This window comes from Panthera leo, chromosome C1, assembly GCF_018350215.1.
Source record: "Panthera leo isolate Ple1 chromosome C1, P.leo_Ple1_pat1.1, whole genome shotgun sequence".
Classification (NCBI taxonomy): domain Eukaryota; kingdom Metazoa; phylum Chordata; class Mammalia; order Carnivora; family Felidae; genus Panthera; species Panthera leo.
In genome coordinates this window covers 182,118,388-182,136,863 of record NC_056686.1, presented here as the reverse complement: position 1 = coordinate 182,136,863, position 18,476 = coordinate 182,118,388, and the positions used below count along the sequence as shown (strand labels likewise).

Genomic DNA, 18,476 nt, shown 5'->3' with positions numbered 1-18,476 from the left:
TTTGGATACTAACCCTTAATCTGATATGTCGTTTGCAAATATCTTCTCCCATTCCGTCAGTTGCCTTTTAGTTTTGCTGATTGTTTCCTTCGCCGTGCAGAAGCTTTTTATTTTGATGAGGTCCCAATAGTTCATTTTTGCTTTTGTTTCCCTTGCCTCTGGAGATGTGTTGAGTAAGAAGTTGCTGCGGCCATATTTTTAACTTTTCGAGGAGTCTCCATACTGTTTTCCAGAGTGGCTTGCACCAGTTTGCATTCCCAGCAACAGTGGAAATGGATTCCCCTTTCTCCACATCCTGGCTAACACTGTTTCCTGTGTTGTTAATTTTAGCCATTCTGATTGCTGTGAAGTGATACCTAGTTTATTTTTGCTTTTGTTCCCTTGCCTCAGGAGATGTATCTAGTATGAAGTTGTTATGGCTGATGTCCAAGAGGTTACTATCTATGTTTTCCTCTAGGATTTTGATGGCTTCCTGTCTTATGTTAGGTCTTTTATCCATTTTGAATTTATTTTTGTGTATGGTATAAAACAGTGGTCCAGGGGCACCTGGGTGGCTCAGTTAGTTAAGTGTCTGACTTTGGCTCAGGTCATGACTCGCAGTCTGTGAGTTCAAGCCCTGCATCAGGCTCTGTGCTGACAGCTCAGAGCCTGGAGCCTGCTTCAGATTCTGTGTCTCCCTCTCTCTCTGTACCTCCCCTGCTCACATTCTGTCTGTCTGTCTCTCTCTCAGAAGTAAATAAACATTGAAAAAATTTAGAAAGAAAGAAAGAGGTCCAGTATCACTCTTTTGCGTGTTGCTATCCAGGTTTCCGAACACTATTTGTTGAAGAGACTATCTTTTTTACATTAGATACTTTTTCTGCCTTAAAAAAAATTTTTTTTAATGTTTATTTATTTTTGAGAGAGAGAGAGAGAGAGAGAGAGAGAGACAGAGCACAAGCTGTCAGAACCCGACACGGGGCTCGAACTCACGAACTGTGACATCATGACCTGAGCTGAAGTCAGACGCTTAACCAACTGAGCCACCCAGGCGCCCCTTTTTCTGCCTTCTTGAAGATTAGTTGGCCATATAGTTGTAGGTCCATTTCTGGGTTATCTATTCTGTTGCTTTGATCTATATGTCTGTTTTTGTGCCAGTACTGTCTTAATGACTACAGTTTGTGATATAGCTTGAAGTCTGGAATTATGATGCCTCCAGTTTTTCTTTTCTTTTTGAAGTTGGCTTTGGCTGTTCGAGTGTTTTGTGGTTCCATACAAATTTTAGGATTGTTCTAGCTGTCAAAAATGCTGGGGGTATGTTGATAGGGATTGTATTAAATGTGTAGATTGCTTTGGGTAGTATAGACATTTTAACAATATTTGTTCTTCCAATCCATGAGCATGGAATATTTTATGTTTTTTTGTTCATCTTCAATTCTTTTCATCAGTGTTTTATAGTTTTCAGAGTATATTATCCTTTAGTTAGGTTTATTCCTGGTTATCTTACGGTTTTTGGTGCAGTTGTAAATGGGACTGATTCCTTGATTTTTCTTTCTGCTGCTTCATTATTGATGTATAGAAATGCAACAGATTTCTGTATGTTGTTTTTGTATCCTGCAACTTTACTGAGTTTGTGTATCAGCTCTAGCAGTTTTTTGCTGGAATCTTTGGGTTTTCTACATAAAGTATCATGTTGTCTGCAAATAGTGAAAATTTGACTTCTTTCTTGCTGATTTGGATGCCTTTTATTTCTTTTTGTTGTCTGAATGCTGAGGCTAGGACTTTCAGTACTATGTTAAATAACAGTGGTGAGTGTGGACATCCCTGTCTTGTTTCTGACTGAAGAGAAAAAGCTCTCAGTTTTCCCCCATTGAGGATGATACTAGTTGTGGGTTTTTTGTATATGGCTTTTATTATGTTGAGGGGTTTTACATGAATGGATGTTGTACTTTGTCAAATGCTTTTTCTGAATCTAGTGAAAGGATCATATGGTTTGTCTCATTTTATTATGTGGTGTTTCATATTTACTGATTTGTGACTATTGAACCACCCTTGCAGCCCAGGAATAAATCCTACTTGATCATGGTGAATGATTCTTTTAATGTACTGTTGGATTCAATTTCCTAGTATTTTGTTGAGAATTTTTGCATCCATGTTCATCAGGGATATTGGCCTGTAGTTTTCTCTTTTTTAGTGGAGTCTTTCTGGTTTTGGAATGAGTTTGGAAGATTTCCTTCCATTTCTTTTTTTTTTTGGAACTGTTTGAGAAAAATGGGTATTACCTCTTCTTTAAATGTTTGATAGAATTTGCCTGTGAAGCCATCTATTCCTGAACTTTTGTTTGTTGGGAGTTTTTTGATTACTGATTCACTTTCTTTACTGGTTATCAGACTGTTCAAGTTTTTTATTACTTTTTCAGTTTTGGTAATTTATATTTTCTAGGAGTTTATCCATTTTTTCTAGGTTGTCCAATTTGTTAGGATATACTTTTCCATAATATTCTCTTATAATTGTTGTATTTTTGTAGTGTTGTTTGTGATCTCTCTCAGTCGTGATTTTATTTATTGGGGTCCTTTTTCTTTTCTTTTTGATAAGTCTGCTAGAGATTTATCAATTTTACTAATTTTTTCACAGAACCAGCTCCCAGTTTCATTAATCTGTTCTACCATTTTTTAGTTCCTGTGTCATTTATTTCTGCTCTCATCTTTACTATTTCCCTTCTCTCTTTAGCCTTCGTTTGTTTATCTCTTTCAACCTCCTTTAGGTATAAAGTTAGGTTGTTTATTTGAGATTTTTCTTGCAACTTGAGGTAGGCCTGTGTTGATATATACTTTCCTCTTTGTGATGCTTTTGCTTCATCACAAAGGTTTCAGACCGTTATGTTCTCATTTTCATTTGTTTCTATTTTTAAAATTTCTTCTTTGATTTCCTGTTTGACCCATTCATTCTTTAGTAGCATGTTGTTTAACCTCCATGTATTTGTGGTCTTTCCAAATTTTTTGTTGTGGTTTACTTCCAGTTTCATAGCATTGTGGTCAGAAAATATGCATGGTATGATTTGTCTTTTTGTGCTTGTTGAGGCCTGATTAGTGACCTAATATATGATCTATTCTGGAGAGTGTCCCATGTGCACTTGAAAAGAATGTTTATTCTGCTGTGTTAGGATGAAATATTCTGAATATATCTGTTAAGTTCATCTGGTTCAGTGTGTCATTCATTTTTTTTTATGTTTACTAAACCTAATTTTATTTTATTTATTTTTTTGACTCAGTAAATATTTTATTTTTTGCCTTTTTTTATATTAAATATAATTTATTGTCAAATTGGTTTCCATACAACACCCAGGGCTCATCCCAACAGATGCCCTCCTCAATGCCCATCACCCACTTTCCCCTCTCCCCACCCCCCATCAACCCTGTTTGTTCTCAGTATTTAAGAGTCTCTTATGGCTTGCCCCCTTCCCTCTCTTTAACATTTCCCCCCCCTTCCTCTCCCCCATGGACTTCTGTTAAGTTTCTCAGGATCCACATATGAGTGAAAACATATGATATCTGTCTTTTTCTGCCTGACTTATTTCACTTAGCATCATACTCTCCATTTCCATGCACATTGCTACAAATGGCCAGATTTCATTCTTTCTCATTGCCAGGTAGTATTCCATTGTATATATAAACCACATCTTCTTTATTCATTCATCAGTTGATGGACATTTAGGCTCTTTCCACAATTTGGCTATTGTTGAAAGTGCTGCTATAAACATTGGGGTGCAAGTGCCCCTATGCATCAGCACTCCTGTATCCCTTGGGTAAATTCTTAGCAGTGCTATTGCTGGGTCATAGGGCAGATCTATTTTTAATTTTTTGAGGAACCTCCACACTGTTTTCCAGAGTTGCTGCACCAGTTTGCATTCCCACCAATGGTGCAAGAGGGTTCCCATCTCTCCACATCCTCTCCAGCATCTATAGTCTCCTGATTTGTTCATTTTAGCCACTCTGACCAGTGTGAGGTGGTATCTCAGTGTGGCTTTGATTTGTATTTCCTGGATGATGAGTGATGTTGAGCATCTTTTCATGTGTCTGTTGGCCATCTGGATGTCTTCTTTAGAAAAGTGTCTATTCATGTCTTCTGCCCATTTCTTCATTGGATTATTTGTTTTTCGGATGTGAAGTTTGGTGAGTTCTTTATATCCGTGTGTCATTCAAAATCATTGTTTCCTTGTTGCTTTTCTGCCTAGATGATCTGTCCGTTGATGTAAGTGGGGTGTTAAAGTCCCCTGGTATTATTGTATTATTATCTTGAGTTCTTTTATGTTTGTTATTGATTGTTTTATATATTTGGGTACTCCAGTATTGAAGGCATAAATATTTATAGTTATTAGATCTTTTTGTTGGATAATCTCCTTTATTATGATATAGTATCCTTCTTCATCTCTTATTACAGTCTTTGGTTTAAAATCTGGCTTGTGTGAAACTGTGCAGCCACTCTCGGGAACAGTATGGAAGTTCCTCAAAACAAGTAAAAATAGAACTACCGTATGATCCAGCAATTGCACTGTTAGGTATTTACCCAAAGGTTACAAAAATACAGATTTGAAGGGGTACGTTCACCCCAATGTTTATAGAAGCATTATCAGCAATGGCCAAACTATGGAGAGAGCCTAAATGTCCATCAACTGATAAATGGATAAAGAAGATATGGTGTATACACACAGACACACATACACACACCCTGGAATATTACTAAGCCATCAACAGGAATGAAATCTTGCCATTTGCAGTGACGTGGGTGGAGTTAGAATGTATTATGCTGAGGGAAATAAGTCAGTCAGAGAAAGACAAATTCCATATGATTTCATTCATATGTGGAATTTAAGAAACAAAACAGATGAACATATGGGTAGGGGGGTGGAAAAAGAGAAGAAAGGGTAACAAACTACAAGAGACTCTTAATGATAGAGAACAAACTGGGTTGGTGGAGGGAGGTCGGTGGGAGATGGGCTAGATGAGTGATGGGTACTAAGAAGGTCACTTGTTTTGATGAGGACTAAGTGTTGTATATAAGTAATGAATCACTGAATTCTGCTCCTGAATCCAATATTGTACTGTATGTTAACTAAAATTTAAATTAAAAATATAATAAAATCTAGCTTGTCTGATGTAAGTATTGCTACAGTGTCTTTCTTTTGACTTCCTTTGCATGATAAATATTTCTGCATCCCCTCACTTTCAATCTGTGGGTGTCTTTTGGTCTAAAATGAGTCTCTTGTAGGCAGCATATAGCTGGGTCTTAGGTTTTTATCCATTCTGACACCCTCTATCTTTTGATTGAAGTGTTCAATCCACTTACATTCAGAGTAACTATTGATAGATACGTATTTAGTGCCATTTTATTACTTGTTTTGTTGTGATTTCTGGAGATTTTCTCTTCCTTTGTCACTCTTGTTCTTTCCTTCCCACTCAAAGAATCCCTTTTAATTAAATTTCTTGCAGCGCTGAGTTAGTGGTCATGGACTCCTTTAGTTTTTATTTGGGCAATCCTTTGTCTCTCCTTCTGTTGTGAATGATAGCCTCGCTGGGTAGAGTATTCTTGGCTACGGATTTTTCCCATTCAGCACATTGAATAAATTATACCACTCCCATCTGGCCTGCCAAGTTTCTGTGGAGAGGTCTGCAGCTAGCTTTATGGCTTTTCCCGTGTAAAGTTAGGGACTTCTGTCTTGCTGCTTTTAGGACTTTTTCTTTATCACTATTTTTGCAAATTTAACTACAGTATGTCTTGATGTTTGCCTGATTTTAATGGGAGTTCCCTGTGCCTCCTGGATTTGGATGTGTGTTTCCTTCCCCAGATTAGGGAAGTTTTCAGCTATATTTCCTTAAATAAATCTTCTCCTTTCTCTCTCTCTCTCTCTCTTCCTCTCTCTCTCTCTCTCTCTCTCTCTCTCCCTCTCTCCCTCTCCTTCTGGAACTCCTATGATACAAATGTTACTACATTTAATGGAGTAATGGAGTTCCCGAAGTCTATTCTTGTGATCCATAATTCTTTCTCTCTTTTGTTCAGCTTCATTATTTTCTGTTATTCTGTCTTCTATATCACTTATTCATTCCTCTGCTTCTATTCTTGTGGATTAGTATTATCCAGTCTGTTTCAAATTTCAGTTATTGCCGTTTTCACTTCTGATTGTTTTTTTAATTCTTTTATCTTAGCAGCCAGGGTCACTCTGATGTCTTCTATGCTTTTCTTAAGCCAGTGAATGTCCTTATGATCATTACTTTAAGGTCTCCATTAGGCATACTACTTATGTCTGTTTTGATTAGATCTCTGACCATGCGATCTTTTCTTGTTCTTTCCTTTGGTATGATTTCCTCCATCTTGGCATTTTGTCTAAGTCTCGGTCTTCTCTGTGTTGGAAAAGCCTGTTGTTTTTCCTGCTTGTGAGAGTAATGGCTTTATGGGGGAGAGGTCATTTAGTGTGCAGGGCCTGGCGCTTCAGGGAATGTTTCTGGTGTATGCTGCCTGCATACTGCTGCTGTGTTTTGGCTGCTCTATCCTTCAGGCCAGTGGTCTACAGAGGCTCTCCTTGCTTGCAGTGAGCAGTTTTTGGACCTTGGCCAGAGTGTGGTAAGTTTTAACTAGGTGTGTTCTGATCTGTTTATTGAATCAGACCTGATACTACTTCCACAAGTACTGAAGCCTTGCAGAACTCTCTGGTTGGTAGACCTCATATGTGTCGGGTTTGTGCTGATCTTTGGGGAATGGGCCCACTCTGCTGGTACCGGGCGGGTGTTGGTGTAAGCAGGTTAGGCAGCCAGAGTTGGTGCTGTGCTGTTTACTATAGGTTGTTCTGTGCTTATGCTAAGTGGGGGGAGGGAAAGGGAAATGGTACCAGCCAGCTCCTTTGTCCCTGGAGACCCCTCTCCTGCACTTGCTGTGCTCTCAGGGAAGCACTCTCAAGGACAAACAATTTCCCCTTGTTTTTCCCAGATGTTTTTCATGCTGTCTGTCTCGGGTTGCTTGCCTGCCTAGACAAGTGCAGTGCACTTTGGGATCTATCCCAGCCAAGCCTGCTGACTTTTGAAACATCAGACTTCAGGGATGTGCTGTGGCAGGGGCCTGTGCTGGTCTTTTGAGGTAGAGTTTCACTGTGCTGGGATAGGTACAGGTTTGACTTAGAAGGGCAGTTGTGCACAGAGCACAGGGATATGGGATTAGGAGCAAAGTAGGCTAAACAGCCAGTGTCTGATTTAGCTGCCCTTAGCAGGTGTCTCTGTGCCTATATGAGGGGCAGGGGAAGGAAATGGCACCTGCCAGCTGTTTTGTCCCCAGAGAGGCATCTCTCTGAATGCCCCCTCCCACAGATGCACTCCTAGAAGAACGAATAGTTTCTCCCCCTGTGCCTTAAGTGATCTGTAGATCGTGTCTTCTACCCTGGGGTTGTTTACCTTCTTTCCAGGTTTATGGCAGTGCTTTCAGGGGTCTCTCCCAGCCAAGCCTGCAGACCTTTAAAACTCTGGTCTTTGAGCCCTGCTAACTTGCAAAACTCATGAAAATCAGCCCCTCTCGTTTTCTCAGCCAGTGGCTCCAGTGTTCTCCTTGTGTGTATCCCTGTATGCTCCACCCTCTCTTGCCTTGCTCTAGGACCAGGGCTCCCTTCTCTCTGTAGCACCAGCAATTGCTTTCTCCCCCAAACCATGTTTCTGTACTTCCCATCTTTCTTCCTTCCTCAATGTGGCTTCATTTCTCCCTCTATTGTGCAGTTTGTTCTGTCAGTCCTCAGGTCGATTTCTTGGGTATTCGGAATGATTTGATAGTTATCTAGTTGTATTCGAGGGACGAGACAAGCTTAAGGTCCTCCTACTATGCTGTCATCTTAGCTCCCCCACTAGCTATGTTCTCTTTAAATGCAAAAGGAACATTTACAAAAAATTTCATATGCTAGGCCATGAAATAAGTCAACGTAAATTTCAAAGGATTCAAATCATACAGGGTATATTTTCTGAACATAGCAGAATTAAATTTAAAATTAACAAAAACATATCTGGAAAGTCAGCAAATATTTAGAGATTACTTCTAGACAACTCAGGTCAAAAAGAAACTAACAGGTGAAATTTGAAGATGTTTTGAACCTAATTAAAATGAAAACACATCAGAATTTATAAAATTAAAGTAGTGGTTAGAAGAAATACTGTAGTCTTAAATGCTTATGTTAGAAAAGAACAAGGTTTAAAAACAGTGATCCAACCTTTCAACTTAAACTATAGAAAGAACAAAGTAAAACTCAAAGTAAAAGGAAGGAAACAATAGGGAGTAGAAATCAAGGAAACAGAAAATAGACAAAGGGGGAAAAATTATACCAATGGCTCATTCTTCTAAGAGATCTAAGAATTGGTAAACCCTTATCTAGACTGATGAAAAAAAAGAGTACAAATTAACAATACTGGGAATGAAAGAAGGGACATCTCTACATAGCCTACAGATAGTAAGAAGCTATTAAAGGATTATTATGAACAACATTACACCAATAAATTTGACAACTTGGTTGAAATTCTCAAATCTCTTGAAACAAATTACAAAACAGACACAAGAGAAAGAATCTCTGACTAGCCCTATATGTTTAACATTTTTTATATTTGTAACTAACAATCTTACTGCCAAGAAAACCCTAGAGTTAAATGACTTCAGTGGTAAAATCCATGACACATTTAAGAAAGAAATAATCCCATCTCATACAAGCTGAGAAAATAGAGGAAGAGATAATACTTATAGTTCATTTTAAGAAACATGCAAACCTTATCAAAATCAGACATTAATATTGTTTGGAAAAAAAATAGAGAGTATTCCTCATTAACATAGATGTAAGATTCTCAACAAAAAATTAGGCTATCAAATCCAGCAATATTTTAAACTATAATATGACTAGATAGGATTTATCCCAAGAATGCAAAGTTGGTTTAATATTTAAGTATCAATCAGTGTAATTCACCATAGGATCATCTTAATAGATGAAGAAAATCATTTGGTTACATTCAGTACCCATTCATGATTTAAGGAAAACCCACAAAATTCAGTGCATTAGGAACAGATGCAAACTTTCTCAACCCAAGGAAATTAAGTATTATGCATTACAGGAGGAAACAAGCTATTAGGTTAAGAATTATTTCTGTATCTGATAAAGGTGTTTATTGGATGAGATAAATAAGATGTGATCACAAGATGATACAAATATACAGAAACATTTAAAGATGATACAAATATACAGAAACATTTAAAGGAATTTACAGAGAATTATAATTCATGAGTGAATTTAACAATTTCTCAGGGCAAATGGTCAGTATTCAAAAATCACAACAAATGGAAGGGGAAATTTTGAAGTGCATTTTCAATAATATAAAATTACAATTCTTATGGATAAATTTAATGAGAGATATACAATATCTGTACACTGCAAACTGTAAAACTTGCTGAGGGAAAGGAATCCAAATAAATGAACCAACTTTAAGGATTAGAAGACTTAAAATTAAGAGATAAATTCTCTCCAAATTAAGCAGTAGAGTTAATGCAATACAAATGAAAATACCAGGAGGTGTTTTTGTAAAAATTTACAAACTTATGTGGAAATGCAAAGTACCCAAAAAAGCCAAACTGTCTTGAAAAAGAACAATGTTGGAGAACTTGCACTGCCTAATTTGAAGACTTAACTATATAGCTATAGTAAAATTCAAGCAGTATGATATTCTTATGCATCTTGAGAATGAAATTTAGACTTCATGGTTCTTTGCATTAGCCAGCATTTTAAAGTTACTTCAATAGCAAGTGTTTTTTTAAACTTAAATCTGTACTGGATAATGTAGGAGGAGACAAGCGAAATTAGGTGCAGGACCTTTTAAGTATTTGATATATATTGGGTAAGATAAATATGTTTTTACAGAATGAGATTTATCTCCATAAATGTCATTCACAATAAATAAGTGTATCTTTAATGTGCTATGCTAGGTAGTTTTTCCCTTCTGTATTTTTGTTTTCATATTTTCCCTAATGACTACACATTAAATTTATAATAGAGCTAATAAACTCGCTTTTAAATTGAGGCTTTTAGAACATAAGATTCGTTTTACAACCAGGTACTGTAGGAGTTCGAGACAACTGAATTTTGTTGAATGGACAGGATTTGAGTGTGAGAAAGTGAGAGGACATTACACATGGAGGACACCTCATTTATTCAGCACCTGAATCTACATGCAGTTATAGCAGTGAATAAAACAGAAATCCAAGCCCTCATGGACCTTATGTTCTAGTCAGGAGAGGCAGATAATAAACATAAATAATAAAAATATACACTATCTTACAGAGTGATAAATGCCAAAAAGTAAAATAAAACAGGAAAGGGACATAAGGAGCAAAGGGTAGAGGACTACAATTACAAATAAGGGTCCCCAGCAAAGATCTCTATTGAGAAGCAGACAGTTTATTATAAATTAGAGGGCATGAGGGTATTTAGGAGGAAAGTATTTCAGATAGAGGAAACAAGTAAAATATATGAGGCCATCACATGTGAGCTGTATTAGAAGAAAAACAGGGAGACTGGTATGGCTGGAGTAGATAGAATAAGTTAATAAAGGAAAATTTGGCAGGGGGAGACAAATGATAGAGCCTTGTAGGCAATTTTAAGAATATTACCTTTTATTTGAAATGATAGGGAAAGACACTGCTGAGATTTTTGAGCAAAGGAGTGACATGTCCTGATTTAGGTTTTAATGATATTATTCTGTGGATGGTTTCAAGGATAAATGAAGGGATGTGAGAGAAGTAAAGAGACCAGTTAGGGGCTCATTGCAGTAATTCAGGCATGAATAATGGTGGCTTAAATCAAGTTGGTAACATTGGAGGTGATAAGAAATAGATTGGTGTAAATCTTGAAGGAAACAAGATTTGCTGGCAGATCAGATATGGAGGGGCAGTGTGAAACAAAAAGAGTTGAGAATGACCCAGAGTTTTTGGCTGAACAACTAGAAGGATTGAAATGCTGTTATCTAAGATGGGGGAAAATGTAAGAAGAATATATTTGGAGGAGATTAATAATTTAGTTTCAGACAGGTTTGATTTAAGATGCATGTTAGATATCCCAAGTATAGTTAGGATGCGATTGGATTTTAAGTTTAGAGTTCAAGAGAAAGAGGTCCAGTCTGGAGATAATAACTTGAAGCTTGCCAGTATATGGATGTATTTAAAGCCATGAGATTGGATGAGATCACTATGGAGTCAAGATATGAAAGAAGAGACCTAAGGACTGAGGCCTGAGTCACTACCTTATTGAGATGGGGGGTGGGGTGCCTGGGTTGGTTAAGCATCTGACTTTAGCTCAGGTAATGATCTGTTCATGAGTTCAAGTCCTGTTCTGGGCTCTGTGCTGACAGCTAGGAGCCTGGAGCCTGCTTTGGATTCTGTGTCTCCCTCTCTCTGCCCCTTTCCTGCTCACACTCTGTCTCTGTCTCTCTGTCAAAAATAAGTAAACATTAAAAAAAAAAAACAAACATGAGGGAGATGAGAAGGAAACAGCAGGAGACTAAAAAGAAGTAGCCAGTGAGGTAAGAGGAGAACCAAGATAATATGTTGTCAAGGAATCCGAACAAATCATTTCAAAGAGGAAGAAGTGATCTATGTCAAATCCTGTTGATAGTTCATATAAGGTGAGGATTGAGAATTGGCCATTAGATTCCTTGGTGACTTGATAATTTTGGAGGAGTGTTGAAGTGAAAGTGTGATTGGAGTGGGTGTAAGAGTGTATGGAAGTTGAGAAATTGGAGACAGCAAGTACTGTATAGGCAGTTGATTTTAGTGAGTTACACTATAGAGATGTGGAGAAAGATGTGCTCACTAAGGGTAAAGTTGGTGTCAAAAGAGTAGTTTTTATTTTTTAAGGGAGAATAATATATTTTTATACTAGCAAGAATGATCTGGTAGCGAGAAACAACAATGCAAGAAAAAAGTGAGTAGAATTGCTGGAGTGATGTACTTGAGAAGGCAGAAGGGGATGGGTTTCAGAGCACAAATGGAGAGTTTGGCTTTTTTTTAAGATCAGCTCTGTGTTGGGCATCACCAAGACCATCCCCAGGCTTGATAATTGTCCAGAAGGATTCATAGGATTCAGCATGTACTTGTACTCATGGTTATGATTTATTACAATGAAAGGATACAAAGCAAAATCAATAAAGAAAAGGTGCATGGGGTGAAGTCCAGAGGAAGCCAGGTACAAGCCTCCAAATGTCCTTAAAGGGGAGTAACACTGGATCCATTTAATTCATACAGCAATGAATTGTGATGTGTGAAGTGTTGTCTGTGAGAGAAGCTCATGAGAAGTTCAGTGCCCATAGTATTTACTGGGGGCTGGTCATGTAAAGACCCTGTGTCTAGCGTGTACTAAAATCGCAACCAGAAGGACAGCAGGTGTGCAGTATAAACTGTATTATTTGCAAAACAGTTTCAGCATAGTGAGCCATTCTTCCATTTAGGAAATTATGGGAAAATCCAGGAATCTAAGGTTCCAGACCGTATCCCAGAATCAACTTATATGCAGTCCATTATAAAGATAACAGTCTCAGGCTTACTGTGTTAATTCTTTTCTGTAAAAAGCCCAATTTATTCATAGTTATGAGAGAAGGCATAGATGAAGGATTAGTGTGGAGAGTGATAAGCAAAAGTTTGGCAGTGAAACTAAGGATACTATATGGAGACAAAAGATTTTTGTAAAAGCAATGCTTATTTTAAAAATAAAATATGTAATTGTCAGTGAATAAATATTTTGGAATGCTGGTTTCTTTTTCAACCCAGGTGCACAATAGAGAAGTAACTTGATAAGATATATCAATATGATGAGGTATCATATTGTTATGGCAACCATAATTGTTCTGAATTTTTGTGATGTTTTCAGTTTCAAATAAATGATCTGACTTCTATGCTATAAAATCTAATATTTTGGAATAAACCAAATATAATTACACCTTTTACATCCAATGTAACAAATGGTAAGACATGATATGGTAGACGAAGAGTTCTGATTTTGGTTCAGAAAACCAAAGCATAGCCGTTAAAAATATTAGGCAGGATACAAAATGGTAGCATATACCAGTTATAAGTAAATGAAAATATATTTCTGTATCTTATGCAAGTGTAAGTAGTTTAATTTTCTTTTTTTCTATAAAATTGCTCATATAGAGAGGTAAGTATTTGGAATTTTTGTTATGATAAGCCTTCATTATGCCTTGGTGATTTTTTTTTTTTTTTTTAATAGGGTCAAGAATTTGCTCCAAAAAGTGTGGCAATAATTGGTCACTCTATGGGTGGCCTTGTTGCAAGAGCATTGCTTACATTGAAAAATTTTAAACAAGATCTGATAAATCTTCTTATTACACAAGCTACACCTCATGTTGCTCCTGTGTTGCCATTGGATCGTTTCATAACAGGTAAGTACTATTAGATAAACACTAACTGACCTCCTCATTATTGTTTAGGATTAAACAAATCCTTGCTCTTACTTTCTTTAGAGTGTGCTGTAGATTTATCCATGTGTGAAGCAGCTCAGTTTCAAATTAACACCTCCATTTCTGAGCATCTTTCTTTGTGACTTTCAGCTTAGGCTAATAATTGGAATTTTTGTTTTCTCTGTCAGTAGCATCTTACTGTGGAGAACACGTATCTTATAATCCCTAGACACTTGGGCTTCAGTTTAGTTACTCTTGGAGATGACTCTGTCTCTTAAAGTATGTTTGTTAAACTTCCTGTGTTTTGTTAACTCTTAAAGTATTCTATTCAAAATAAGCTTATATTTTAAGTAAAACAGTAGAAATGCCTTGTTTTAAAATAAATAGGTCACCATGTAAATTTTAAATAAATTTTTAAACAAATTTAGAATTTGCGATAGAATTCCTAATACTTATTACTATACTTTGCTATATTTTGGGTGTTGTATTAAGGACTTTACATGATGTATTATTATTTCACTTGAGACTTAGAGCAGTCCTGTGAGATAGGTACCATTATTATCTGCATGTTCAAAGAATAGTCTAGTATTGGGGTGCCTGGGTGGCTCAGTTGGTTGAGAATCTGACTCTTGATTTCGGCTAAGGTTATGATCTCACAGTCAGGAGATCGAGCCCTGTGTCCAGCTCTGTGCTGGGCATGGGGCCTGCTTAGGATTCTCTCTCTTTCTCTACCTCTCCCCCACTCATGCTTTCTCTCTCAAGGTAAATAAATAAATTTTTTTTAAAAAAGTGTTATCTTCACTGTTTATTTAAATGTTATATGACAGAAGAAAGTCTTTGAAAAAGAATTCTTTTTCCTGAGCAGTAAATTTATACCACTTCTTACCTTATCGAAATTTGCATTATCTTAATTGTGATAAAAATGAGAAATATACCTTAGTGACCCCAAACCAAAGTACCCATTTTAACATAATATTGCCAAGGGGTAATTTATTTGCTGGAATATCTGGTGCAACAGTACCTACAGTGAAGTTTAATTTTTTCCCTTATTACATTTAAAACTTTGCTTATAGAAATCTTTCAGTATAAATTTTTAGTTTTAATGAAGTTGCTTAAATTTGCTTTATTAATTCTAATAATGACAAATGACCTATAGGTTTAGAAAAAGATTCAAAGGCATAGACTAGTCATAATACTTGTCATCACAATTGAGAACTTTTTTATTACATTTTATGTTGATGAGCCATGTATGTTAAGTTAGAATTAGAATACATCTTAAAAAACTCTTTGAGGAAAGAGCTTTCAAAAGAGTCCAATTTTACTGTTTTGGAAGGCTACTGATGATCTGTCTCTGAAAGGTTCAGGCTGAAAGTAATTCTTAATGTTAGGTGCCTTTCCAGTAATTAGCAACCCTCTTTCTTATTTATTCTGTATTTATTTCATATTTCATTAAGCCAAAATTAGAATGAAAAAACAGAAGTTCTAGGGGTGGCGGATTTTTTAGGAGGTTTTTAGGAGACCCATATGACCTCCAGAAGTGCATTCCCTGTTTATACTTGATGGAAATACTGCCCTTCAATAGGGGAATGGAAGCTGTGCACTGGGCTCTGCACTTTAGGGGTCCCTGCCCTGGCACTGCCATTCACCACAAGGCGAGGAGTATATAGGCCAAGCAGCTTCCCTGTTTGCAGCTGTGCCTTTACTTTTGGACCATGATCCAGGTAACCCCGCCTCCAGGCTTTTCCATGGCCTGTGTGGGCCTCTTACCTGGATCTGTTCTGAGGGCAGGTATATAAACTTGAGTTGTGGCTAAGGGATGGCTCTGCATGAGGTACAAATAGAGCTTGGGTATCCTTCATCCTTGTAATGCAGGATGAAATTGAGATGGGAAGACAGGATAGTACAGTGATGGGTTAGAGATCTGCTCTTCCTATGCTGTCATCATCTAGTGTCCATCTCTGAGATGTCCTAGAACTTGTTATTTGAACTTGGTCTTCCAGGTTATTTGGAAGATGTATATTTGTCAAGATAGGCAGAGATAATTGATTTAACAGTTTGTTAGCTGGAATTTTTACTGTTAAATATTTAGACATATATAAACATATAGCATGTGTTCCTTGGTCCTCTTGTCCTAGGACCTGCAGATGTTAGGAATGGGTCTGCTTAGTCATATTCTAATTAAATATTGCTGAGATCTTTAATGGGAGAAGTTTGCTGTTCCAAAATGTTTGAAGCCCTCAATAGGATCAAATGCCAGGGTAAAAACACATTAAGTTCTGATAATCAGAAAGGAAAGGAGAACTCCCCTGCCCTGGCCTCAAATCTTTGACACTGTATTGTTTTCATCTTCCATAGATAAAGTGGAAAAATTGCAGATTCTTCCCTTTGAGCTACTTGTTACTTACACTAAATGAGTTACTTACTTTTTTTTTGTTTTAAGTTTATTTATTTATTTTGAGAGAGAGGAGAGGGAAAGAGGACACACAAGTAGGGAGTAGGGGAGGGGCAGAGAGAGAGAGAGAGAGAGAGGGAGAGAGAATCCCAAGCAGGCTCCACCTTGCCAGCACGGACCCCGATGTGAGCTTCAGTCTCACAAACCGTGAGATCATGACCTGAGCCAAAATTAAGAGTCACACACTCAACCAACTGAGCCACCCAGGAGCACCCTGAGTAGAACCTTCTTAACCCTTAGAGTTTTCCATAGCAGCATCAAGTCTCAAGACTAAAATGATTGTTGTTTTCCTGATTGTATTTTAATCACTTAAATAGTACTTTGTATAGTGGTAACTGGCCACAGTAGAGAGCTGCTAAGCTCTCATACTGCCATGATTAGGAAGATCTACAATTTTTTTAGCAGAGTGAACTTTATCTTTGGTAGAATTTTAGGGGTTTCTCCTTATTACACTGTGTGGCTTATGGTCTAGCAGCATCTTTGTGGGATGTAGAGACCTGTTTGTGTATGGACTTGACAAAACTAATGAAGTTTGAGTATCTTTTTTCTTTACTGAGACCTTTAGTAACTCTTAGTATTTGTACTCTGATTTAATGGGAAAATAGACCATGTATAAAGATACTGACTACTCAAAAATGAGAAATGTGAATAACATTGTTTGTAGGCAATTCAGTATGGCTTAAACAGAAATTCAGTTTAGTATTAGTATCATAGATACTTTATTGTTGCAGGGAATGACTACTAATTTTTAATATGTGTCTTTATTTCCTACCAGATTTTTATATGACTGTAAACAACTATTGGATTCTAAATGCTAGACACATAAATTTAACCACACTTTCTGTAGCTGGAGGATTCCGGGATTACCAAGTTCGTTCAGGACTGACTTTTCTTCCAAAATTAAGCCATCATACCAGTGCCTTATCTGTTGTGGTAATCTTTTTTTAAGATTCTACTGAAATAGTAACAGGATGGATACAATGGGGTATGAAAGGAAAAATATGTACTTGCTTGAAAATGACTACTGAGTTGGTGTAGTTCTGTGTGTGTGTGTGTGTGTGTGTGTGTGTGTGTGTGCACGTTTGTGTGTGAGAGACAGAATATGAAAAAATGAATATGTTGGGAAGGCAGAGGCATAGTGCTTATGTCCACAGAAAGTGAAAAGGACCTTAGAAAGCTTGTGAAAATGACTTATTTATGAAGGTGACTTGTAAGAATAATTGTTTCTTGTTCAAAATAAGTATCTACTCATTGATGAGTTTTAACCATAAGAATTTATGGACTGAAGTCCAAGGGCCCCTTGTTACATCTGAGTGGTGTGCTATTTATAATGGAAGTCGAATATCAAGCATATCACATACTTACGAGTGTTGAACTTGAATAAAGGTTTACCAATTTTATTATTTTTATTATTTTTTTTTAACGTTTATTTTTGAGAGAGAGAGACAGTGTGAGTAGGGGAGGGGCAAAGAGAGAGGGAAACACAGAATCTGAAACAGGATCCAGGCTCTGAGCTGTCAGCACAGAGCCTTATGCGGGGCCTGAACCCATGAACTGTGAGATCATGACCTGAGCTGAAGTCAGATGCATAACTGACTGAGCCACTCAGGCGCTCTAAGGTTTACCAATTTTAAAATTAAAAAAGTAGCTTTGATAGTATAACAGAACCCTGATTGATTAATTTGCTAATTATTCTCCCCTGCTAGGACATCAAGTATTTGGTCTTTAACTGGGATACATAGCCTCTGTAAAGTGAGTTCAAGTTTTCTTTTAGGATTTATATTATTTCTTATTTTTTTTACCTTGAAGTCTTCAGTTATCATCTTAACTTTTTAACTCTACACAGTGTGTAGATATTGTATGTAGTATGTATACATGTGTATACTACACATCATTTCCAAATATAACTTAATTTCTTTTTTTAAATAATTTTTTTGGGGCGCCTGGGTGGCTCAGTCGGTTGAGCAGCCGACTTCGGCTCAGGTCATGATCTCACGGTCCGTGAGTTCAAGCCCCGCGTCAGGCTCTGTGCTGACAGCTCGGAGCCTGGAGCCTGTTTCGGATTCTGTGTCTCCCTCTCTCTGACCCTCCCCCATTCATGCTCTGTCTCTCTCTGTCTCAAAAATAAATAAACATTAAAAAAAAATTTTTTTTTTTAAATAATTTTTTTAAGTTTATTTATTTTGAGAGAGTGAGAGAGTGCACTCGGGGTTGGGGCAGAGAGAGGGAGAGAGAATCCCAAGTAGCCTCAGTGCTGTTAGTGTAGAGCCCAATGCAGGGCTCAAACTCATGAACCTTGAATTCATGATCTGAGCTAAAATCAAGAGTCAGACACCTAATCGACTGAGCCACCTAGGTGCCCCATATAACTTAATTTCTAAAAAAAATCCATAGAGTTCTTTTTGCTTTTTAAGAGATGGTGCTTTGTTTCATGGTTGTTCTCTTCATACATAACTCCCTTGCTCAGTTCATCTATTGCCCCACCTTAGGTTACTGTTCATTTATTGAACAAGTATTACTGAATACTTGCCACACATAAAACAAAAATTATTAAGCCATTCTGCAATTAC

The 18,476-nt window shown here is 37.1% G+C and overlaps 1 protein-coding gene across 1 annotated transcript in view; it reads left to right on the top strand.

Moving 5' to 3' along the window:
- PGAP1 (post-GPI attachment to proteins inositol deacylase 1) overlaps positions 1-18,476 on the top strand; it is a 78,607-nt gene that overhangs the window by 14,669 nt on the left and 45,462 nt on the right. The window contains exons 4-5 of the mRNA XM_042949555.1: positions 13,265-13,436; positions 16,682-16,839. Coding sequence (XP_042805489.1) covers positions 13,265-13,436; positions 16,682-16,839 — 330 coding nt within the window. The remainder of the gene's footprint in view (positions 1-13,264; positions 13,437-16,681; positions 16,840-18,476) is intronic.